General features: G+C 46.4%; 2 protein-coding genes across 4 annotated transcripts in view; both read right to left on the bottom strand.

Moving 5' to 3' along the window:
* The window catches only part of LOC134340855 (placenta-expressed transcript 1 protein-like), a 106,940-nt gene extending 101,439 nt beyond the window's left edge, over positions 1-5,501 (bottom strand). For 2 of the 3 annotated variants that reach the window (XM_063038427.1, XM_063038429.1), the window contains exon 1: positions 5,468-5,501. The gene's annotated coding sequence lies outside the window, so the exon portion shown is untranslated. The remainder of the gene's footprint in view (positions 1-5,467) is intronic. The other variant, XM_063038428.1, reaches the window with a different exon arrangement.
* Positions 1-22,981, bottom strand: part of LOC134340862 (zinc finger protein 91-like) — a 52,590-nt gene that overhangs the window by 14,453 nt on the left and 15,156 nt on the right. The window contains exons 2-4 of the mRNA XM_063038436.1: positions 18,599-19,835; positions 5,443-5,536; positions 2,324-3,573 (exon numbers count right to left, since the gene is read on the bottom strand). Of these exons, the coding sequence (XP_062894506.1) occupies positions 2,324-3,573; positions 5,443-5,536; positions 18,599-19,258 (2,004 nt within the window). The 5' untranslated portion in view covers positions 19,259-19,835. The remainder of the gene's footprint in view (positions 1-2,323; positions 3,574-5,442; positions 5,537-18,598; positions 19,836-22,981) is intronic.

Here is a 22,981-nt window from a genome sequence, read left to right as displayed (position 1 = left end):
GCGGGACATGAGGAGGATCTCCTGGTGGACTTGCTCCTGGGACTAACCAAGATGGCCTTTCTCAGGTCTAGGCAGTGGAAAGTGGAGTGAACTGACTGGTGTACCAATACTGGTAATAAAATTGAACAAATCCCTTCTCACAAACAAAACAGGTCTCCATTTTCAATCTCTCACTACTACGGGAGGAAGTTCCCACTTGCTTCAAAAAGGCAACAATTATACAAGAATAATGTGAGCTGCCTTAATGACTATTACCCAGTAGCACTCACATCTACAGTGATGAAATGCTTTGAGAGGCTGGTCATGGCTAGACCGAACTCCTACCTCAGCAAGGACCTGGACCCACTGCAATTCGCCGATTGCCACAATAAGTCAACAGACTTAGACCACCTGGACAATACAAACACCTACGTCAGGATGCTGTTAATTGACTATAGCTCAGTATTTAATACCATCATTCCCACAACCCTGATTGACAAGTTACAGAACCTGGGCCTCTGTACCTCCCTCTGCAATTGGATCCTCAACCTCCTAACTGGAAGACCACAATCTGTGCAGATTGGTGATAATAACTCCTCCTCGCTGACGATCGACACTGGTGCATCTCGGGGGTGTGTGCTTAGCCCACTACTCTACTCTCTCTGTACCCATGACTGTGTGTCTAGGCATATCTCAAATACCATCTATAAATTTATTGACGATACAACCATTGTTGGTAGAATCTCAGGTGGTGAAAAGAGGGCGGACAGGGGTGAGATATGCCAACTAGTGGAGATATGCCAACTAGTGCCACAGCAACAACCTGGCACTCAATGTCAGTAAGACAAAAGAACTGATTGTGGACTTCAGGAAGGGGTAAGATGAAGGAACACATACCAATCCTCATAGAGGGATCAGGAGTGGAGAGAGTGAGCAGTTTCAAGTTCCTGGGTGTCAAGATCTCTGAGGACCTAACCTGGTCCCAACATATCAATGCAGCTATAAAGAAGGCAAGACAGTGACTATACTTCATTAGGAGTTTGAAGAGATTTAGCATGTCAACAAAAACACTCAAAACCTTCAATGACTGTATTGTGAAGAGCATTCTGACGGGCTGCATCACTGTCTGGTATGGAGGGGCTACTGCACAGGACTGAAAGAAGCTGCAGAGGGTTGTAAATTTAGTCGGCTCCATCTTGGGTACTAGCCTACAAAGTACCCAGGACATCTTCAAGGAGCGGTGTCTCAGAAAGGCAGTGTCCATTATTAAGGGCCTCCAGCACCCAGGGCATGCCCTTTTCTCACTGTTACCATCAGGAAGGAGATAGGAATAGCTTCTTCCCCTCTGCCATCTGATTCCTAAATGGACATTGAACCTGTGAACACTACCTCACTTATTTTTAAATATATTATTTCTATTTTTACATGGCTTTTATCAATTCAATATATATACTGTAATTGTTTTACTTATTTATTCTTATGTATTGCATTGAACTACTGCTGCTAAGTTAACAAATTTCACAACACACACTGGTGATAATAAACCTGATTCTGATTCCAATGTGAACTTGCAGGTGTCGCTGTATGCTGGATGACCAGGTGAATCCCTTCCAACAGTTGGAGCAGGTGTATGGTCTCTACCCAGTGTGAACTCACTTGTGAGTCAGCAGATCAGATCAAACCTTCAGTCTGGTAGAGACTGGGGATGAGACCAGTTCAGCAAAGGCTGGGGATAAGACTTTCAGTCCAGGAGAGACGGGGATGAGACCACCAATGGGGCAGTGTTTTGGCCTCTTCCCACTTTCACAAAAGAGGAAGGGGGTGGAAATAGCCCATCCACAGCCTATGGGAGATGTTTCCCACAGTGGAGCGGGGTGGTCCCAGCACATCCAGAGCTGATGGGGGAGGTTTCTCACCGTGGAGGCTAGTGATTCCAGCACACCCATAGCCATTGGGGGAGGCTTCTCACAGGGGAGGGTGGGGGTCCCAGTCCATCCACAGCTAACAGAGGTTTCTCAACAGTGGATGGGGGTGATTTCATTACACACTCTTAATTAGTCAAAGCTTGCAATTTATTGTAAAACACACAAAAAGCTGGAGGAACTCAGCAGGGCGGGCAGCATCTATGAGAAAGAGAAAACAGTTGATATTTCATGTTGAGATCTTTCTTCAGCACGAACAACAATGTAACTATTTTGATCCCCTGGCCAACAACTTAAACATGTTTGATGAACAGCAGCAATAATTACAATGTTCAAAACAGTCACTTTGACCTTAACTCTGGATTCAGTAACTGTGAAGGTTAAATATCCAGCCGGCATCTTAATTAATCTTTTTTCTCTGCGTGAACTCGTCGGTGCGCAAGTAGGTTAGATGACCGAGTGAATTTCCTCCCACAGTCTGAGCAGGTGAATGGCCTCTCTCCAGTGTGGACTCTGTGGTGTACCAGTAAGTCAGATGACTGAGTGAATCCCTTCCCACATACTGAACAGGTGAACAACCTCTCTCCAGTGTGAACTTTCTGATGCACCTTCAGATTAGATGACCGAATAAACCCCTTCCCACAGACTGAGCAGGTGAACGGCTTCTCCCCAGTGTGAATTCGCTGATGGACTTTCATTTCAGATGACCGAGTGAATCCCTTCCCACAGTTTGAGCAGATGAACGGCCTCTCCCCAGTGTGAACTGATTGGTGTGCCACTAGGTCAGATGACCGAGTGAATCCCTTTCCACAGTCTGAGCAGGTGAATGGCTTTGCCCCTGTGTGAACTGACTTGTGTGTCAGTAAATCAGATGACCGAGTGAACCCCTTCCCACAATCAGAGCAAGTGAACGGCATTTCCCCAGTGTGAACTCGCTGGTGTCTCAGTAGGTTGGATGACCGAGTAAACCTTTTCCCACAGTCTGAGCAGGTGAACGGCCTCTCCCCAGTGTGAACTCGCAGATGTACCTTGAGTTTAGATGAGTGAGTAAACCCCTTCCCACAGTCTAAGCAGGTGAATCGCCTCTCTCCAGTGTGAACTGCCTGGTGTGCCAGCAGTTTAGATGACTGAGTGAATCCCTTCCCACAATGAGAGCACGTGAATGGGCATTCCCCATTGTGAACTGACTGGTGTTTCAGCAGGTTAGATGACCGAGTGAACCCCTTCCCACAATCAGAGCAGGTGAACGGCATCATGCCAGCATGAACTCGTTGGTGCCTCCGTAGGTTGGATGACCGAGTGAATCCCTTCCCACAGCCTGCACAGGTGAAAGGCCTCTCCCCAGTGTGGACTCGGTGATGTACCAATAGGTCAGATGATTGAGTGAATCCCTTCCCACATTCAGAACAGATGAACGGCCTCTCTCCAGTGTGAACTCGCTGATGTACTTTCAGATTAGATGACCGAATAAACCCCTTCCCACAGACTGAGCAGGTGAACGGCCTCTCCCCAGTGTGAATTCGCTGATGGGCCTTCATTTTAGCTGACCAAGTAAATCCCTTCCCACAGTCTGAGCAGGCGAACAGCCTCTCCCCAGTGTGAACTGATTGGTATGTCTGCAGCTGGGATGAGTGAGTGTATCCCTTCCCACAGTTCTCTATTAATTCTCTGTCTATTCATCAAGTCAGATTTCAGACGTAGTGAATCCCTTGCGTAATCAATGCAGCTGAAGAACTGATCTCCAGTGAACAAATGCTCGTGTTCTCAGCACCCCAATTCCAGTGGGGTTTCACTAAATGACAGCAGAAAACTTCATTTCAGACACAAAGCACGTTTCCAGCTGGGATGAGATACTTCCTCATCTCCAAGGATCAACAACTGACATACTGGTGTCACAAAGGAAATATCTGGTCACTTCTTAAATATCCAGACAGAGATGCCAAACCTGACGTGTTGTTGTGTTTGAAATTCCTGGACAAATTATTTTGCTGTTTCTTATCTGTAGGAAGATTTACAGAAGACATCAATGGATGAAGGACTGAATTTCGGGAAGGGCCTGGTTATGGACTTTGGTAGAATAAAAGCGCAGATGATTTTCCAACTGGAGAGAAGTTTCAAAAATTTCAGAGAGACTTCTGAGTCCTCATGCAGGGTTTCCTAAAGGTTGATTTGCAGCTTAAGTCGCTGATGAGGAAGGCCAATGCAATGTTAGCATTCATTTTGAGAGGACGAGAACATAAAGCAAGGATGCATTGCTGAGGCTTTACAAAGAACTGGCAAGGCCTCACTTGGAGTACTGGGAGCAGTTTTTGGCCCCATATCTAAGAAAGGATGTGCTGACATTGGAGAGGGCTCAAAGGAGGTTCACAAAAATGATTCTGGGAATGGAAGTCTTGTCATATGGGGAGCGTTTAATGGCTCAGGGCCTCCACTCACTGGAGTTCAGAAGAATGAGTGGCACCTTACTGTAAAATCTATCAAATCTTGAATGGTCTCGATAGAACTGATGTGGTAAAAAAGCTTCCTGTGGTGGGGGAGTCTAAGACCACAGGAGAGTGCGATTTTTTTCTTCACACAAATATATGAAGAGCAAGAGGATAAGATGTGAGAGAATAGGGCCAATCAAGTGTGACAGTGGAAAAGTGTGTCTGCAACTGGAAGAGATAGCAGAGGTACTTAATGAGTACTTTGCTTCAGTATTCACTACAGAAAAGGATCTTGGCAATTGTAGGGATGACTTGCAGCGGACTGAAAAGCTTGAGCATATAGATATTAAGGAAGAGGATGTGCTGGTGCTTTTGGAAAGCATCAAGTTGGATAAGTCACCAGGACCAGACGGGATGTACCCCAGGCTACTATGGGAAGTGAGGGAGGAGATTGCTGAGCCTCTGGCAATGATCTTTGCATCACCAATGGGGACAGGAGAGGTTCCAATGTATTGGAGGGTTGTGGATGCTGTTCCCTTATTCAAGAAAGGGAGTAGGGATAGCCCAGGAAATTATAGTGTATGGATAGATATATTGGAATAGGAATGGGAAGTGGAATTAAAATGGGTGGCCACTGGGCGGACAAGCTGCCGGGTAGGTTCTCGACAAAGTGGTCTCCAAATCTACGTCGGGTCTCACCGATATACAGAAGACCACACCAGGAGCACCGGATACAGTCTATGATCCCAACAGACTCACAGGTTAAGTGTCGCCTCACCTGGAAGGACTGTTTGAATGGTGGTGAGGGAGGAGGCGTAGCACCTGTTCCGCTTGCAAGGACAAGTGCCAGGAGGGACGAATGGACAAGGCTGGAGATAGCGAAGTTATGCACGACGCGGAGGCCGATGGAGTGAAGGAGAAACCTCTCCTTCGGGCAGTGATGCGCATGCGCCGCTGAAATGGCGCCAGCACCTTCGCTCATCAGTAGAAAGCGCCCCGAGGCCTGAGAGAGAAGGAAACGACAGGCACCACCATCGCGAGGTACAGGACCACAGTGTGGCTGAAGATCACAGAAATTGCCTTTCTGTCACTGTTCGAACGCCAGTGTGACTGACCCTCTGCGCGGAGAACTGATCCTACCTGCGACCGATTCTTCCGTGCCGCTCCTGGACTGAGCGCATGCGTGCTATCCAGTGCCTGTCTGTGGCACTACGCATGCGTGATAGCAAGCAACTGGCTGCGCATGCGTGATATCCAGGAACGGGCTCTAATCCTTATTCATGCGTATCTGTTCGCCTGGTTACTGATTGCGAACACTGAAGCGCGGAGACTTCTGGGTAATATAGCAGGAATCGCAGGTCCTGTGTCATATGGTACAAAAGCAGTCAATATTTGCCTGTAGGACACATGGCAGCTACTTTAACGCAGCAAAGATACCGCAAACTTTTACATATTACTATTTAACTATTTATGGTTCTATTACTATTTATTATTTATGGAGCAACTGTAACAAAAATCAATTTCCCCCAGGATTAATAAAGTATGACTATGAAAAACTATGTACTCAATATCAACAGATGTCAAATATCAAGATACTCTCCTATACAAATGCAGATAGAAAACACATGAGATTCCGCAGATGCTGGAAATACAGAGCAAAACACACAAAGTGCTGGGGGAACTTAGCAGATCAGGCAACATCTAGGCAGAGGAAGGGTCTCAGCTCCAAAGGTCAACTGTTTATTCCAGACATCCCACCTCTCCCGGAAGATCCGGGAGTCTCCCGCATATCGATAGTGGCTCCCTGACGCCCAGAAATTATATACAATATCCTGGAAATAGATTTTTTTTTGAGAGGGAGAGGGAGAGCGAGCATCCTGATTGGTTTCTCTTCATGCTAAGAGTGGTCCCCAAACACCGGGCCGTGAGGAAACAATATGATTTGGTGATATGAAACGATATGAGTCATTTGCACCTTTCCTCATTCCCTGTCACGCACTGTTAAACTTGAACGCTCGCGAGGTCAATACCCATGCGTCATCCATGTCAGCGCAGGAAAAAGATCAACTCCTCGAACTTGTAACTGACAGCGGGCTGAAAAGTATGCTTGACATAACATCTCTGCCAGCATTCTGGATCAAAGTCAAGGTGAAATATCCTGGGATAGCCACGGAAGCACTGAAAACGTTGCTTCCATTTCCAACATCATATCTCTGCAAAGCAGAGTTTTCTGCAATGAATGCAATGAAAACTAAATTGCGGAATAGACTGGAACCCCCTTTGAGTATCACTGTCTCCAATCACCCCTCGATGGGACGGTCTTGTTGCAGGAAAACAAGCCCAGGGCTCCCACTGATTCAGCGATATTGGTGTGTTGCAATGGTCTTATATGTTCATATGGGGAAAATATGTTCTGTGTGTTTAATATCCAAACGTTACTTAAAATGTTATGATGCTATTGACTTATCACCTATATTCTGGTGGTGATTAACACGTGCCCCCCCCCCGCCCCCGTCAGCCGGTCCACAAGAATATTATCAATATTAAACCGGTCTGTGGTGCAAAAAATGTTGGGGACCCCTGCGAAGTAGACCTATCAGTTTTCTCTGTGGGTGGGCTTTACAGTCAGCCTCAAAAATAATGACACTGTTGCTCGCTGCACTGTTTGCAACAGTGACTTTTCTATTGCCCATGGTGGGTTAAAATGTAAAAGACATGTTGAGGTGAGTTTAACAGGTGTCATTACAGCATAGCTAACGTTATTTAAACTAGCTGGCTAGCTGTTAAGGAGCTACGCTATTGATGTCCTTCGTGATGAGGCCAAACTCCCTGTAGACTTGCTTAAAGTTGTAATAGAATAAACATGATAATGTAATATAATATAAGTACATATTTTAATGTCACATTTGCTGCATATACCCAACTTGGTTTACAGATTAGACAAAATCACTAAACAAAGTATTACATACACCCTTGGAGGTTGACAGGCGGGGGGGGTGGGCAATATGGTGTTGCGGGGGGGGGGTGCTACCTGAAATGGTGGTGATACCTCCCTGAAATGAGTTTTTGCAGGGTGGGATGTCTGTTATTCCTCTCCATTGATGCTGCCTGACCTGCTGAGTTCATCCAGCATTTTGCAGAAATAAGCAACATTTTTTAGTCACTCCATTTCCATATCTTGCTGATATTTCATTTCTATTGTATCACTAAAGAGCGTTTGACTGCATTGGGCTTGTATTCACTAGGATTCAGAAGAATGTGAGGTGACCTTATTGAATGGTTAAAGGCCCTAATAGAGTGGATGTGGAGAGGATGCTTCCCATGGCGTGAGTCTAAGACCAGAATTCAGCATCTTGATAGTATATCTGTATATACTATAGTATATCAGATACTTGACAGGGTATCTGTTCAGCATCTTGACAGGGTATCTCTCTCCAGGGGTCTATTGCTGCTAAATAAGGGACCGCTCATTTCAAATGGAGACGTGTGGAAGTTTCTGGAATTCTCTGTTTGTGTACAATTTCTGGGATTCTCTGCCCCCAAGGATAGGACGGCCAGGTGGCTGGGTATATTTGAGGTGGAGATGGATAATTATGTAAGGAAGCAAGGAACTGAGGGTTAGGGGAATGAGCACAGGAGCTTGGAACTAGGTAGATCAGTCACAATCATGTAGCATAACCATAAGACCATAAGACAAAAGGGGAGATATCCTCCTAATCTCTGTTCGAAATGGGCTACCCTCTATTCTGAGGCTATGCCCTCTGGTCCTGAACGCCACTATAGGAAAAATCCTCTCTGCATCCACTCTATCCAGGCATTTCAGTATTTGAAATTCCCCCTGACCACCACCCCACCACATTCCTCGAAGCACCAACATGCACCAGAGCCATCACACACTCCTAATATGTTAACCCTGAATCATTCTTGTGAACATCCTTTGGAATCTCTCCAATGCCAGCACCTCCTTTCTTAAATAAGGGCCCAAAACTACTCATAATACTCCACGTGCGTTCTGAGCAATGCCTTATAAAGCCTCAGAATTACAGTTACTTCTAGTTCTCTCTAAATGAATGCTAAGATCACAGTTACGTAACTGTAGAGGAGGAAGGCCAGAGAGGGGAATAAAAAAAGTGGGAGCAGTATTTTTTTTAACTGGGAGGAAAAATCAATTTTCCTGCCATCAATTTGGAGACTACCCAGATGGAATATAAGATGTTGTTCCTCCACCCTGAAGCTGCCAAGATGAACAGCTCCAGCCATTGCTGTTCTACCATCATCCTTACAAGTGTCGCCTTACAATAAAATTTTGTGAGTTCCTCTTTCATGCCCCTGTACTTCCTTTCACTACACTAATATTGATGCATCAGACTGTAGCTTCCCCCTCTCAAACTGCAGGTGATTTCTGCCCTATTCTGATCAATGTCTCCTGAGGGTTCTTTTACCTTAAACTCCCTGATCAAATTTGATTCTTTACACAACACCCCGCCCAGAAATAACTTTTCCCTGGCGGGCACAACCACAAGCAGGTGATAGGTGAAGCCAGGTGAGGATGAAGGTGAGTGCGTAGGGGAGGGTGATGAAGTTAGAAGCTGGGAGGTGATAGGTGAAAGAGGCAAAGGGCTGAAAAGAAAGAATCAGACAGGATAGGAGAGAGGCCCATGGAAGAAAGGGAAGGAAAAGAGGCACCAGATAGGCAGTGGAGGAGAGGAGCAGGGATGAAAGGGGAGACAGAATGGGGACGGGGGTAGATGAAAAGAGAAGGTTGTTGAAGTTAAAGGAAATCACTGTTCGTACTATACAAGTTGGAGGCTACCCGGATGGAATTTGAGGGTTTGCTCCTCCAACCTAATAGTGACCACACCATGTTAGTAGAACAATCAACCGACATGTTGGAATGGGAATGAGGAGTGGATTTAAAATGGTTGTCCACCGGGAAATTCTGATTTTTGCAGAATGTGCTTGACAAACAGGCCTCCCAATCTACATCAGCTCTCACTGGTGTAGAGGAGGCCGCACTGGGAGCATCAGTTACAGTAGATAAACATGACTGACTCGTAGGTGTAGTTGTGGATGTGTTGGGTGTGGAGGCTCATGGGCTGAGGACGAGGGACTCTATCAATGACTGGACAATGGCGTGAAGGCAGATTTTAAAGAAATAAAGCAACTGGGAGTGAGATCAGCATCAATGATGAAGGGAGGGAAATCCATTCTTTGAATAGGGACATATCTGATGTCCTGGAAAGGAAAACCTCATCCTGTGATGGATGTGGCAGAGACAAAGGAACTGAGAAAAGGGAAAAGCTTTTTTTACAGGAGACAAGGGGGGTTTAGTCAAGATAACCATGCAAATTGGTATGTTTATTTAAAAAAATGTCAGCTAGTGTGAATATGTTTTGTGAGTCCTGCCACCTGCCACGGTCGGCATCTTTCTTGGGTCAGCTGTTGCCTGAATACACCATAGTGGATGGAGGAGGGTTTTACAGGGATGGCGAGTGATGTAGGGGTCAGATGGATTCACAGAATGGTGATTAGTGTAGGATTAGAAACATTTTCACAGATGGTGAGGAATGCAAGGATCTGAGGTGTTAACAGAAATGAGGAGTGGTGTAGGGGTCGGAAGGATTTTCACAGAGGGCAAGGTGTGTAGGAATGTTTTTCCACCACTGGGGAAATGTACTTCACTTGTCATACCAAAATGGCATTTTTGTCTGTAACAAGCTGGAACCTATATTGTATCAGAGTGCTTTGCTAATAATGTTCGTGCAACATGATGCTGATAGTACCTGAGCACTTGACTGCAGACCCGCAGCTGTGTTATTGGAAGAATGCCAAATACACTGATTCAGCAGACAAACAGAATGCACCCTGTCCTTGAACTTGTGTCCAAAGGACTGACTGTATTGTCTGTGCATTTTTCCAAAGCTATTACCAGTCCTTGTGTGGTGCTAGTCTTCCCCTGCTGCAAGTAAAATAAACGCTCTTATGATTGATCGATTCTGAGTTAATTGTTGTTTGTTGTAAGACATAGTGAAAAGGTGCTCGACACCACCTCCTACCTGGGCACCCGCACCTCTTCACCATCTCACCTCTCTATCGTGAGTCATAGGAGCAGAAATATCCATTCAGTCCATTGAGTCTTCTCCACCATTCAATCATGGCTAATGGAATTTCCCTCTAAACCTCATTCTGATGCCCTCTACCTGTCACTATTGACACTCTAATTAATCAATCACCCACCATTTCCTCCAGCCTTCAGGGGCCAGGAATACCATCATACACAGGACAGAAGGAACCTTTGTTGCTGTTTCATTAACAATTTTGCTTTGACTAGTCAGGGTTGATTTCAATTCGTGCCTCATCGTAATAGTAATGTAGGTCGCATCCGGAATTTTTCCGGGTAGCGGACAACTTCCGCCCACGTCATTCTGACGTAGTTGGGATTCGTATACGAGGCAAGTTACAGCAGTGGCTTGCCATTGTCTTCTGCCAGGTGAGTTTTTTTTTCAAAGAGATCACCAGCTCTTAACCCCGCATGGATGAAAAGCGTGCAGGGGAGCCAGCTGGATTCGAACTTCAGAACCTCCGCCCCGCAGTCCAGCGCTGATGCCACTACGCCACCAGCCAGCGTACTTGGAGGTAAATGATAAAACAAGCTGTAGTCAGAATGGTTTGCTAAAGGAAAGATCTTGCCTGACAAATCTGATGGAATATCACGCACGGGGGAGTCTAAGACCAATAGACACTGCTTCAGAATAGAGGGGTGTCCTTTCAGAAGAGGAGTAATTTCTTTCGCCAGAGTGTTGAATCTATAGAACTTGTTGCCACAGGCGACTGTGGAGGCCAAGCTGTTGGGTATACTTAAGACAAAGGTTAATAAATTCTCAATTAGTCAGGGCATGAAAGGATATGGGGAGACAACAGGAGATTGGGGCTGAGAGGGAAAATGGATTATCCATGGTGAAATGGCAGAGCAGACTCAATGGGTAAAATAGCCCACTTCTGCTCCAATGTCCGATGGTCTTATTTTACTGTAGCTGAACTTCATAGATCACCTTTTGCCTCATTATTCCTTCCTTTCGTTGGTGTCTGTTGGCTTGTAAAGCTTCAGATTCCCACAATTTTTTTTGCCATATTGAATGTCCTCCCTTTTGTTTTCATGCTTTCTTTGAATTCCCTTGTCAGCCATGATTGTCTCATCTTCCCTTTAGAATTCTTCTTCATCTTTGGGATGGATCTATCCTGTGCCTTTTGCATTGGCCACAGAAACCCCAGCCATTGCTGCCGTGCTGTCATCCTGCTAGTGTGCCATTCCAATCAACTTTGGCCAGCTCCTCTCTCCTGCCTCTGTCATTCCCTTTTCTCCACTATAATTCTCCATTTACTCATAAATTAAAGAGGGTGCAGAAGTAGTTCAACAGGATGTTTTCTGGATTGGAGGCACGAGCAACTGTGTAAGGAGAGCTCAGACAAACTTGGGCTGTTTTCTCTGGAGTGGAGGAGGCTCGGGGTGACCTGAAATAGCCTGATCAGATTATAGGAGGTATAGATAGAGTAGAGAGCTGCCATTTTTAACCTTCTGGGTCAAAATGTCTAATACCAGAGAAATGAGGAGGAATTTCTTTAGCCAGCAGGTGGTAATTCCATGGAAATCATTGCCATGGGTGGCTCAGAGGCCAAGTCATCGGGTTTATTTAAAACAGAGGTTGACTGGTGCTTGATCAGTAAAGGCATCAAAGGTCATGGGGAGAAAGCAGGAAAATGAGGTTGAGAAAGAAAATCAAAGACACAGGGACAGGTACAGAAAGAGGAAACTTTAGAGTGAGACGTGTCAAGCACAGACAGATGGGACAGACTCAGATAGGGGTTCTTGTCTGGCACAGAGCAGTGGGGCTGAACACCGGTTCACTTTCCACTCTCGGATCTTCACTGAGACCATTTCTCATCAGTACATGTTTTACAGACAATACATTGCAATGTTCAAGTTCAATGTAAATTTATTATCAAAGTCTGTTAACCATATAGTGTTGAATGATTCATTTTCTTGTAGGCACGCCAACTCCATCCTCCTTATTTCCCCTTCTGCTTCTCACTCACCTCCTACTCACTCCCCCTCCCTCCTCCTCTTTCACCCTCCATAGCTGTGTGTGTGTGTGTGTGTGTGTGTGTGTGTGTGTGTGTGTGTGTGTGTGAGAGAGAGAGAGAGAGAGAGACCAGCCTGCCCCGACCATCCACCATCACTGATGCCCCCACACCCCCAATGCACTCACGCTGTAATCTTTGTGGGCTCAAATAATCCAAAAATCTTATGCCATCCCTTGTACACCAACTCCTCAGCTACGTGTTGAGCAGTTTATTCTTCCTACCCCTGGCACGTGGCACAGATGGCAGTCCTGAGATCACAGCTCTGGATGAGCTGCCCCTTGACTCAGCAACTCACTCCCTGAACTCCCTTTGCAGAACCTCGTTACTCCACCAGCCCATATCATTGGTACCCACATGGACCACAACCTTCACTGTTCACCCTCCTTAGGAATGCTGAGTACTCAACCCAAGATGTCCCAGACCCTAGCACGCAGGAGGCAACATACCATCCTGGAATCTCATTCTCACCCACAGAACCTCTTTTCTGTTCCCCTAATGAATGAATCACCTATGACCAGAGCTCACCTCTTATCCCCACTTCCCTTCCGAGTCACAGAGCCAGAGTCACCAGAGATCTGACCACTGTGACTTTCCTCTTCTATGTCATCCCCCCAACGGTGTCCAAAGTGATATACCTGTTGTTGAGGGGGATGACCACAGGGGTACTCTACACTGGCTCCCTAACCCCTTTCCCCTTCCACACTGTCACCTAGTTTCCTGTGTCCTGTACCTTGGGTGTAGCTAAATGTCCTATCTCTCTAAATGTCTTATCTATCACCCCTCTGCCTCCTAAATGATCCGGAGTTCATCAAGTTCCAGCTTCAACTCCTTAATGTGGATTGTTTGGAGCTGAAGCTGGATGAACTTCTCACAGGAAGGTCCTCTGCCTTCCCACAACCCGCAAAAGGAGCCTTCCACTTCCCTGCCTGGGATCTCGACTGTTCTAACTGAGCAAATGTAAAGAAGGGGGCAAAAAAAATTCTACCTCCAGCATAATTTTGCCTTCTCTAATTGAAGGCTCTCTTCTCTGAAACCTCAAAGAGGTAAAGCCTCAAAGTCTCCCCTTCAACTCTGTCCACTCCAACAATGACCGCTCCACTTGCTCCTGCTTAACTTTATTATCTCCTTGTGTCACGGTCCCGACCGTTAATTCCCTATATTCTCCTAATTCCCTTTTCCCAGTGTTCTCTTGGGTTCCTTGATTGCGGCACCTGATTCTCATCTAAACCTGCAGCGTAAAACCCCGGCTTTGCATCCACTCATTGCCAGATCATTGTTTCAGCCAGTGTGGTAATTCACGTTCCCTGCCACTTAAGATTGTGTATCCTAAGTTTTACTTCAGTACCGAGGTTTGCCTGTGTAACTCTGTCACTCCGTGTCAAGATAAGTATTGCCTGCCGCCTGCCTTTCCGTTCATTCTCCTGTTTGCCGTTCAGCTCCAGCCACACTCACACCCTCGTCTGCATCCCAACTCTATCTCCGTGCCAGTGTCCTACGTTTCTTCGCAGCAGAATGATCTGGCCACCATGTACCCAGTGGACACAAACACCCTTCAACAAGCCCTCGCCAGCCAGGGTACCCTACTGGGACAGCACGACCAACTCCTCCGGGAGGTCACGAAGAACCTCCGTTCCCTGTCTGCTCATGTCACGCAGATCGGTAACCAGGTGGACTATGTCTCCACTCATATTACTCAACCCACACCTGGAACCCAGCCTAGCCAACTCAGAGAGCCTCACGTACCAGAGCCGGAGCACTACGCTGGAGACTTGGGGAAGTGTCGGGGTTTCCTCCTTCAGTGCTCCCTGGTGTTCGAACAACAGCCGTCGACCTACTCCACAGATAAGTCTAAAGTGCTTATGTCGTTGGGTTGTTAAGGGGAAACGCATTAGCATGGGCCACAGCAGTTTGGGACAACCAACCTGATATCTGCTCCTCTTTCGCCAGTTTCACTGCGGAGATGAGAAAGATCTTTGATCACCCAGTCCATGGTAAAGACGCCGCCAAGCGCCTACTCACTCTCAACCAGGGCTTCCGCAGTGTTGCTGAATATTCAGTGGAGTTCCGGACATTAGCAGCCGACTCGGGGTGGAACGATGAGACGCTCCAGGGGGTATTTCGGGGTGGACTTAGCGACCTGCTGCAGGACGAGTTGGCGGTGAGAGACAATTCCGACAGCCTGGTCTCCCTGATCTCCCTGGCCAAGCCACCAGGTTCAACAATCAACAGGAATTCTGCAGATGCTGGAAATTCAAGCAACATACATCAAAGTTGCTGGTGAACGCAGCAGGCCAAGCAGCATCTATAGGAAGAGGCGCAGTCGACGTTTCAGGCCGAGACCCTTAGTCCTGACGAAGGGTCTCGGCCTGAAACGTCGACTGCGCCTCTTCCTATAGATGCTGCTTGGCCTGCTGCGTTCACCAGCAACTTTGATGTATGTAGGTTCAACAATCGCCTCTGGGAGCACCGTAGAGAGAGAGAACTGGTCGTCTACCACCTTTGGCCACTTCTCGGCTCTCTTTACCGCCTCTCGCCAGAACAAGCCTCCCTCCCCCTCCTGCACCCCGAGTGGCTCCCAGCCCTGCCGATTCGACCGCCCCGGGAGAGGAACCAATGCAGCTGGGGTGGGCCCGCCTTTCTCCCGCTGAACGTTTCCGGAGAATGAGAGTGGGCAAGTGTCTATATTGCGGTCAGTCCGGCCACTTCCTTGCCACTTGTCCCCTTCGGCCAAAAAGGAGGGGGGGTGCTCACCAGTAGCAGTGGAGACCCTGGTGAGCCAGTCCCTTTCATCCCCCGACCCCGGATGCAGCCTCAAGCCACTCTGTGTTTTAATCAACAGTCCCTGCCTCTGCTAGCGCTAGTGGACTCCGGCGCAGAGAGAAACTTCCTGGACGAAAGCCTAGCCTTCCAAGCCGGTATTTCTCGTGAGCCATTGTGTACCCCCCTGGACGTCAATGTGCAAGACGGTGGACTCCTGGCCCAAGTCACGCGCTGCACGGAACCCCTGCTTCTCCTTCTCTCTGGAAACCATCGGGAACAGATACGGTTCAATCTAATCCCTTCTCCTCAGGCCCCTTTAGTTCTCGGTCACCCGTGGCTAAGCCGCCATAACCCCCACATCGACTGGTCCACCGAGAAGACAGTCAGCTGGAGCTCGTTCTGCCATTCCTCTTGCCTGCAATCATCCCTTCCCCCGGAGCCTCATTACCCACCAGTCAGCGGTATAGCCTGTCCCGTCCAGAAAGCACAAGGTGGTGGGAAAGGATCTGAAGGGGGTAATTTGGAAACAACCAGTCATGTTCTAAGGATAAAGTTCCAGATCTGCGTTGTAATGAGAAATTAGAAGTAAAAGAGATCAAGTTGTCAGCTGTTTTATCCAAGCCTAAGACAGATCATGAAGAGAACAAAGCAGAGACGAGTAATAAGCTGAAAGATGTGGCAGAGTATGTGGAGGAGGTGGAAATGACCAAAAGTAATGAAATGTAAAAGAGTCATAAAGTGGAGTATGATCAGTCCTGATCCAAAACTGCATACAGATATTAAAAATGAAGAAATTGTAGAAGGGAAAAAGTATATTGTACATTTCAAGTTAAAAGAATGGCGTTTAGAAGAAAATGAAACAAATAGCACAGAAGAAAAATCTGAAAATACATTCTCTAAGTCAAGTGAAAAATTTGAAAATGATCAGGCTAATAATGAAGGAACTGATATAGAAAATTCCCAGTTGCATTTAAAAGACAGCAGACTGGATACTAAGGATATTGCACACACTTCTCCAGGAAACGTGGTGCAATTTGAAAATTTGATAAGATCTGAAGACAAATTAGAGGAGAAATTGGCTGTAGTGGATGAACGTGTTGAAGCCATACCAGTTCAAGCACAAGAGCAGTAAAGTCGGACCCAATCGCGAGAAAAGACTACAAAGATTGAAGTGAAGCAAGAAACCTGACCAGTGATGTAAGTAGCCAGAGCAAACCAATCACTCGTGCAGCTAAGAAAGTAAGCAGTCCTGAGTACTTGTCTGTAACTGAGCAAGAAAAGCATTCACTGACTTCCACAAGAGAAAAACCAACAACTGATTTAAAGTCGGGAAAATCTCCAGCACCAGTATCAGTTACAAGATCAAGAAATCAACCATCTCCTGTGATTAAAAAAGGCGTAAAAGAGAGGCAAGTCCAGAACGCATAAAACGACAACATAAAACTCAAGCTACCCAGATCCATGCGCATTCATCCCACGTTCCACATCTCCCAACTGAAACCTGTCTTTGTCAGCCTGCTGTGCCCTCTTGCCAAACCCCCTCCACCTGCCCGGATCGTCGACAATCCGGGCAAGCCTGGTGGTTCGCCTGGAGGCTCCCATTGTCGTGGGGGGGGGGGAAATACTGTCATGGTCCCAACCATTAATTCCTTATATTCTCCAAATTCCCTTTTCCCCGTGTTCTCCTGGGCTCCTTGATTGCGACACCTGATCCTCATCTAAACCTGCAGAGTAAAAACCCCGGCTTTGCATCCACTCATTGCCAGATCGTTGTTTCAGCCAGTGTGATAATTCACGTTCTCGGCTGCTTAGGATTTACTTCAGTACCGAGGTTTGCCTGTGTAACTCTGTCACTCTGTGTCAAGATAAGTATTGCCTGCCGCCTGCCTTTCCATTTGCCGTTCAGCTGCAGCAATGCTCCATGTCAAGATAAAGGATTGCCTGCCACCTGCCTTTCCGTTCATTCTCCTGTTTGCCGTTCAACTCCAGCCATGCTCACACCCTCGTCTGCATCCCAACTCTATCTCCGTGCCAGTGTCCTGCGTTTGTGTTCGCCCGTTCTTCACAACATCTTGATAATCAATCCTGAATGCTGATTGGCCACTGCTGAAACCTCAAAAATAACCTGGCCTCAACCACTGCTGCTAATACTTGACTGGCGAACCTGAGTGAATTGCATCCTCTCAAGCTTCTGATCTCTCCAATTAGTGATGAGGCAAAACTCAGTAGGGTGACACAAGGATGAATGACTGATTGAAACCCATCCCACATTCAGAGCTGGTGACTGCCCTCACCACAGTGTAAACCCACCACTGTCCTTGCAGCGTGGATAAGCTCCTTCTCACAGTTTGAGCGGATGACACGAAGCTGGGCAGCAGTGTTAGCAGTGAGGAGGATGCTAAGAGGATGCAAGGTGACATGGATAGGTTGGGTGAGTGGGTAAACTCATGGCAGATGCAATTTAATGTGGATAAATGTGAAGTTATCCACTTTGGTGGCAAAAATAGGAAAACAGATTATTATCTGAATGGTGGCCGATTAGGAAAAGGGGAGGTGCAACGAGACCTGGGTGTCATTATACACCAGTCATTGAAAGTGGGCATGCAGGTACAGCAGGCGGTGAAAAAGGCGAATGGTATGCTGGCATTTATAGCGAGAGGATTCGAGTACAGGAGCAGGGAGGTACTACTGCAGTTGTACAAGGCCTTGGTGAGACCACACCTGGAGTATTGTGTGCAGTTTTGGTCCCCTAATCTGAGGAAAGACATCTTTGCCATAGAGGGAGTACAAAGAAGGTTCACCAGATTGATTCCTGGGATGGCAGGACTTTCATATCAAGAAAGACTGGATGAACTGGGCTTGTACTCGTTGGAATTTAGAAGATTGAGGGGGGATATGATTGAAACGTATAAGATCCTAAAGGGATTGGACAGGCTAGATGCGGGAAGATTGTTCCCGATGTTGGGGAAGTCCAGAACGAGGGGTCACAGTTTGAGGATAGAGGGGAAGCCTTTTAGGACCGAGATTAGGAAAAACTTCTTCACACAGAGAGTGGTGAATCTGTGGAATTCTCTGCCACAGGAAACTGTTGAGGCCAGTTCATTGGCTATGTTTAAGAGGGAGTTAGATATGGCCCTTGTGGCTACAGGGGTCAGGGGGTATGGAGGGAAGGCTGGGGCGGGGTTCTGAGTTGGATGATCAGCCATGATCATAATAAATGGCGGTGCAGGCTCGAAGGGCCGAATGGCCTACTCCTGCACCTATTTTCTATGTTTCTATGAATGGAACTAACTGGTGTCTCAGTAGGTGAGATGACCGAGTGAATCCCTTCCCACATTCCCAGCAGGTGAACGGCCTCTCCCCAGTGTGAACTCGCTGATGTGCGTACAGTTGAGATGACCGATTAAATTCCTTCCCACAGTCTGAGCAGGAGAACGGTTTCTCTCCAGTGTGAATTCGCTGATGTTCCTTCAGTTGAACAGCCTGAATGAAGCCTTTCCCACATTCAGAACATGTGAACGGCCTCTCCCCGGTATGAATTCGGTAATGCTTCACAAGGGTGGATGACTGAGAAAACCCCTTCCCACATTCGGAACAGGTGAACGGTTTCTCCTCAGTGTGAACTAACTGGTGTTTCAGTAACGTGGATGAGTAAGTGAATCCCTTCCCACATTCCCAGCAGGTGAACGGCCTCTCCCCAGTGTGAACTCGCTGATGTGCGTACAGTTGAGATGACCGAGTGAATCCCTTCCCACAGTCAGAGCAGATGAATGGTCTCTCCCCAGTGTGAACTCGCTGATGTACTTTCAAGTCAGGTAACCAAGTGAACTCCTTCCCACAGTCTGAGCAGATGAATGGTTTCTCGCCAGTGTGAACTAACTGGTGTCTCAGTAGGTGAGATGACCGAGTGAATCCCTTCCCACAGTCTGAGCAGATGAATGGCCTCTCCCCAGTGTGAACTCGCCGATGTACTTTCAAGTTCAATGACGATGTGAATTCCGTACCACAGTCTGAGCAGGTGAATGGCATGTTCTCAGTGTGAACTCACTGATGTTTGTGAACCCTTTCCCGCAGTCAGAACAGGTGGAACATCTCACTATGGTGTGAACTTGCTAATGTATCTTCAGGCTGGATGACTGAGTAGTTCCCTCCCACACACAGAACAGGTGAATGGCCTCTCCCCACTGTGACTGTGACTGGTGTGTCTGCGGGTAGGTGGTGAGCGAATCCCTTCCCACACTGAGAGAAGGAGAATGATATCTCACTGCGATCAATTCTCTGGCAATTCAGAAAGTCAGATGTCAGATGTTTTGAATCCGTTGTACAATCAATACAGTTGAAGAACTGATCTCCAGTGAATAAATGCTGGTGTGTTCTCAGTGCCCCGGTTCCAGTGGATTTCACTGAGTTACAACAGAAAACTTCAGACACAAAACACGCTTCCAATTGGGATGAGATAATTCTTCATCGCCAAGGATCGAAAACAGATGTGTTGGTGTTGCAAAGAAAATATCTGGTCACGCCTTAAATATCCAGTCAGAGACAGCAAAACTGACATGTTGTTGTATTTGAGATTCCTGCGCACAAGTGTTCTGCCATTTCAAACCTGTAAAAATATTTGCAAAAGACATCAATGGGTGAAGGACAGTATTTCCCGTGAGATTTTAGTCTGTGCTGAGCTCTGACATCACATTGTTATGAAATTCAACTCAAGCTGGAGGAACTCATCTTCTATCTGGGCATAGATCAGGCATCCTGACTATCAAATTCCCCTATCTGTATCAGAATGGGCCATTTCTGCTCATTAGTCTGTGACTTGGCTCTGTTTGTCTCTTTAGATCTCTCTCCATTGGTATTATGTCAAGTTCTGGTCATATCCCACAGCGTTACAAAGAACCCGTGATGTTACATGGCTAATCCTGGAGACTTTCTAATTACGCTGACCCACCCACCCCAGGTGATTGACAGTAGCCATGCCAATGAGGGACAGGACATTAGTATTTCTCATTACAATGTGGCATATTTGTGACGTTAAATCTACAGGTTACTTGTTACCCAGGACAAAGGTGTTTGAAATCATTATGTACCCAGACAGCATGGAACAAAACATGTTTTCACGGGTAGAAAGGTCCAGAACAAGAGGAAGTCAAACAAAGGTGATCTTCTCAAGAACTAAAGTTGATGTTTTGTTCTTTTTTCCCCCCATACATCACTAATTGACATTCTCACTGACGGGAAAGTACAACTCTTCAGACATTAACTGGGAACTATATTTTTGTTCCAAGTGGCCAATCCTTGGATTTAGAACTCGGCAGTGTTTGGTAGTCCATCCGCTCCCTGAGTGTTGACTGCCTCTTTACCCAGAAGACCCCACGAACAAGAAACTCATCTATCAGTCACAGATCCAGCGATACGCATGCACCACAGAAATGCTGCCAACACCTTCGCTCATCAGTGGAAAGCCCCAAGGGTCCTGGGTATGGATCACGGGGCTGAGAAAGAAGGAAAGGACCGGGACTGTCCCAGGGTGCAGGAGCTCACAGTGATTGTCCCTCAATCGCAGTTCGGATGCCAGTGGCGATGAAACCCCCGCTCCTCGTTGTGGCCAATCCTTCTGAGCCTCTCCTCCTTTGAATGCATGCACAATATCTGGGAACTAGTGCATGCACATTTGGTCGCCTGGTCACATACAGCAATTTCTGAATCGCACAGGCTTTTGGGTAATGTCTCGGGAATCAACAGTTCCCCCGTGTCACATGGTACAAAACCAGTCAATATTTGCCTGTCGAACACTTGGCAGCTACTTTAACGCAGCAAAGTTACCGCAAACTATGTACTCAATATCAACAGATGTTCCATGTGTCAAATGTCAAAGGACAATCCTCTAACTCATGCAGACAGAAAACACAAGATTCTGCAAATGCTGGAAATACCGAGTGTATTCTGATGAGGAATTTCTTTAGCCAGGGTATAGTACATCTGTGGAATTCGCTGCTACAGGCGGCTGTAAGGCACAAGTCACTGGGTGCATTTAAGTTGGAGGTTGCCAGAGCAGAGGGTGAAAATAAATGATGTTAAAAGTCACAAATAGAAGGGCTGTGTGTGGTGGTGGTAATCTTCTGCGGTGTGTCTATTTCAATGCAAGGAGTATTGTGGGGAAGTCTGATGAGCTGAGGGCGTGGATTGACACATGGAATTACGACATTATAGCCATTAGTGAAACTTGGCTGCAGGAGGGGAAGAACTGGCAGCTTAATGTTCCAGGGTTCCGATGTTTCAGACGTGATAGAGGCAGAGGAATAGAGGTGGGGGGGGGGGGTGGCATTGATAGTCCAGGAAAATGTTACAGCAGTGCTCAGGCAGAACAGATTAGAGGGCTTGTCTACTGAGTCCTTATGGGTGGAGCTGAGAAACAGGAAAGGTATGACCACATTAATGGGGTTGTATCATAGACCACCCAATACTCAGCGAGAATTGGAGGAGCAAATCTGCAGAGAGATAGCAGACAACTGCAGGAAACATAAAGTTGTGATAGTTAGGGATTTTAATTTTCCACATATTGATTGGGATTCCCATACTGTTAAAGGTCTAGACGGGTTAGAGTTTGTAAAATGTGTTCAGGAAAGTTTTCTAGATCAATATATAGAGGTACCAACTTGAGAGGATGCAATATTAGATGTCCTATTAGGAAACCAGTTAGGACAGGTGACAGAAGAGTGTGGAGGGGAACATTTTGGTTCCAGTGATCACAACACCATTAGTTTCAACTTGATCATGGACAAGGATAGATCTGGTCCTTGGGTTGAGGTTCCAAACTGGAAAAAGGCCAAATTTAAAGAAATGAGAAAGGATCTAAAAAGCGTGGATTGGGACAGCTTGTCCTCTGGCAAGAATGTGATTGGTAAGTGGGAGGCCTTCAAAGGGGAAATTTTGAGAGTGCAGAGTTTGTATGTTCCAGTGAGGATTAAAGGCAAAGTGAATAAGAATAAGGAACCTTGGTTCTCAAGGGATATTGCAACTCTGATAAAGAAGAAGAGAGAGATGTGTGACATGTATAGGAAACAGGGAGCAAGACCACGCCTGTCTGCAAATGGAGTAGCAGCAATTTTGTGCTGCGCTTAGTTTTGTTTCTCTCCCCCTAGTTTAAACTTGGAATTTAAAATTTTTATTTGCTGATTCTTGAGGGGGAACAATATGTCTGTGTCTACGAGGAGTGGGAAGAACTTGTCTGAACGTAGTGACAAAGGTAATGGGAAAGGAAAGGTATAAAAGGAAAGATCTGATGAAATGCCACCATGGGCTGAAGATATCGTTCGGACACTGAATTCAATTAAAGGCCAACTGGAAAAGAATAGCAATGAAATGAAGTCATTTCTGGGAAAACTTAAAAGACTTGGAAACTCAAGTTATTACACATGAAGAGGAATTGAAGATAACTAAGCAAAAATTGTTTGAAGCTGCAACTCATTTGGAAAGATATCAAAATAAGATTATAGACCTGGAAACTAGGTCTCGCCAAAGGAATATATGAATTGTTGGGCTGCAAGAAGGAGCTGAAGATGGAGATTTAACTGCTGAAGATCTATGGTTCAAGTATGACTGTTTAAATGGTTACGCGGACATTCGACTGAGAAAAGAAGATAAAGGGACTTGTTTCTTTAACCTAATATCTGGTTTGAGGTTTTTTTTTGTTTCTTTCTTAATTAACTAATTGATAAGCTTTTTCATACTTTATTTCCTACTATATTATCA

Source organism: Mobula hypostoma, chromosome X2 (genome assembly GCF_963921235.1).
Source record: "Mobula hypostoma chromosome X2, sMobHyp1.1, whole genome shotgun sequence".
Lineage (NCBI taxonomy): Eukaryota > Metazoa > Chordata > Chondrichthyes > Myliobatiformes > Myliobatidae > Mobula > Mobula hypostoma.
This window is presented reverse-complemented; position numbering and strand designations above follow the sequence as displayed.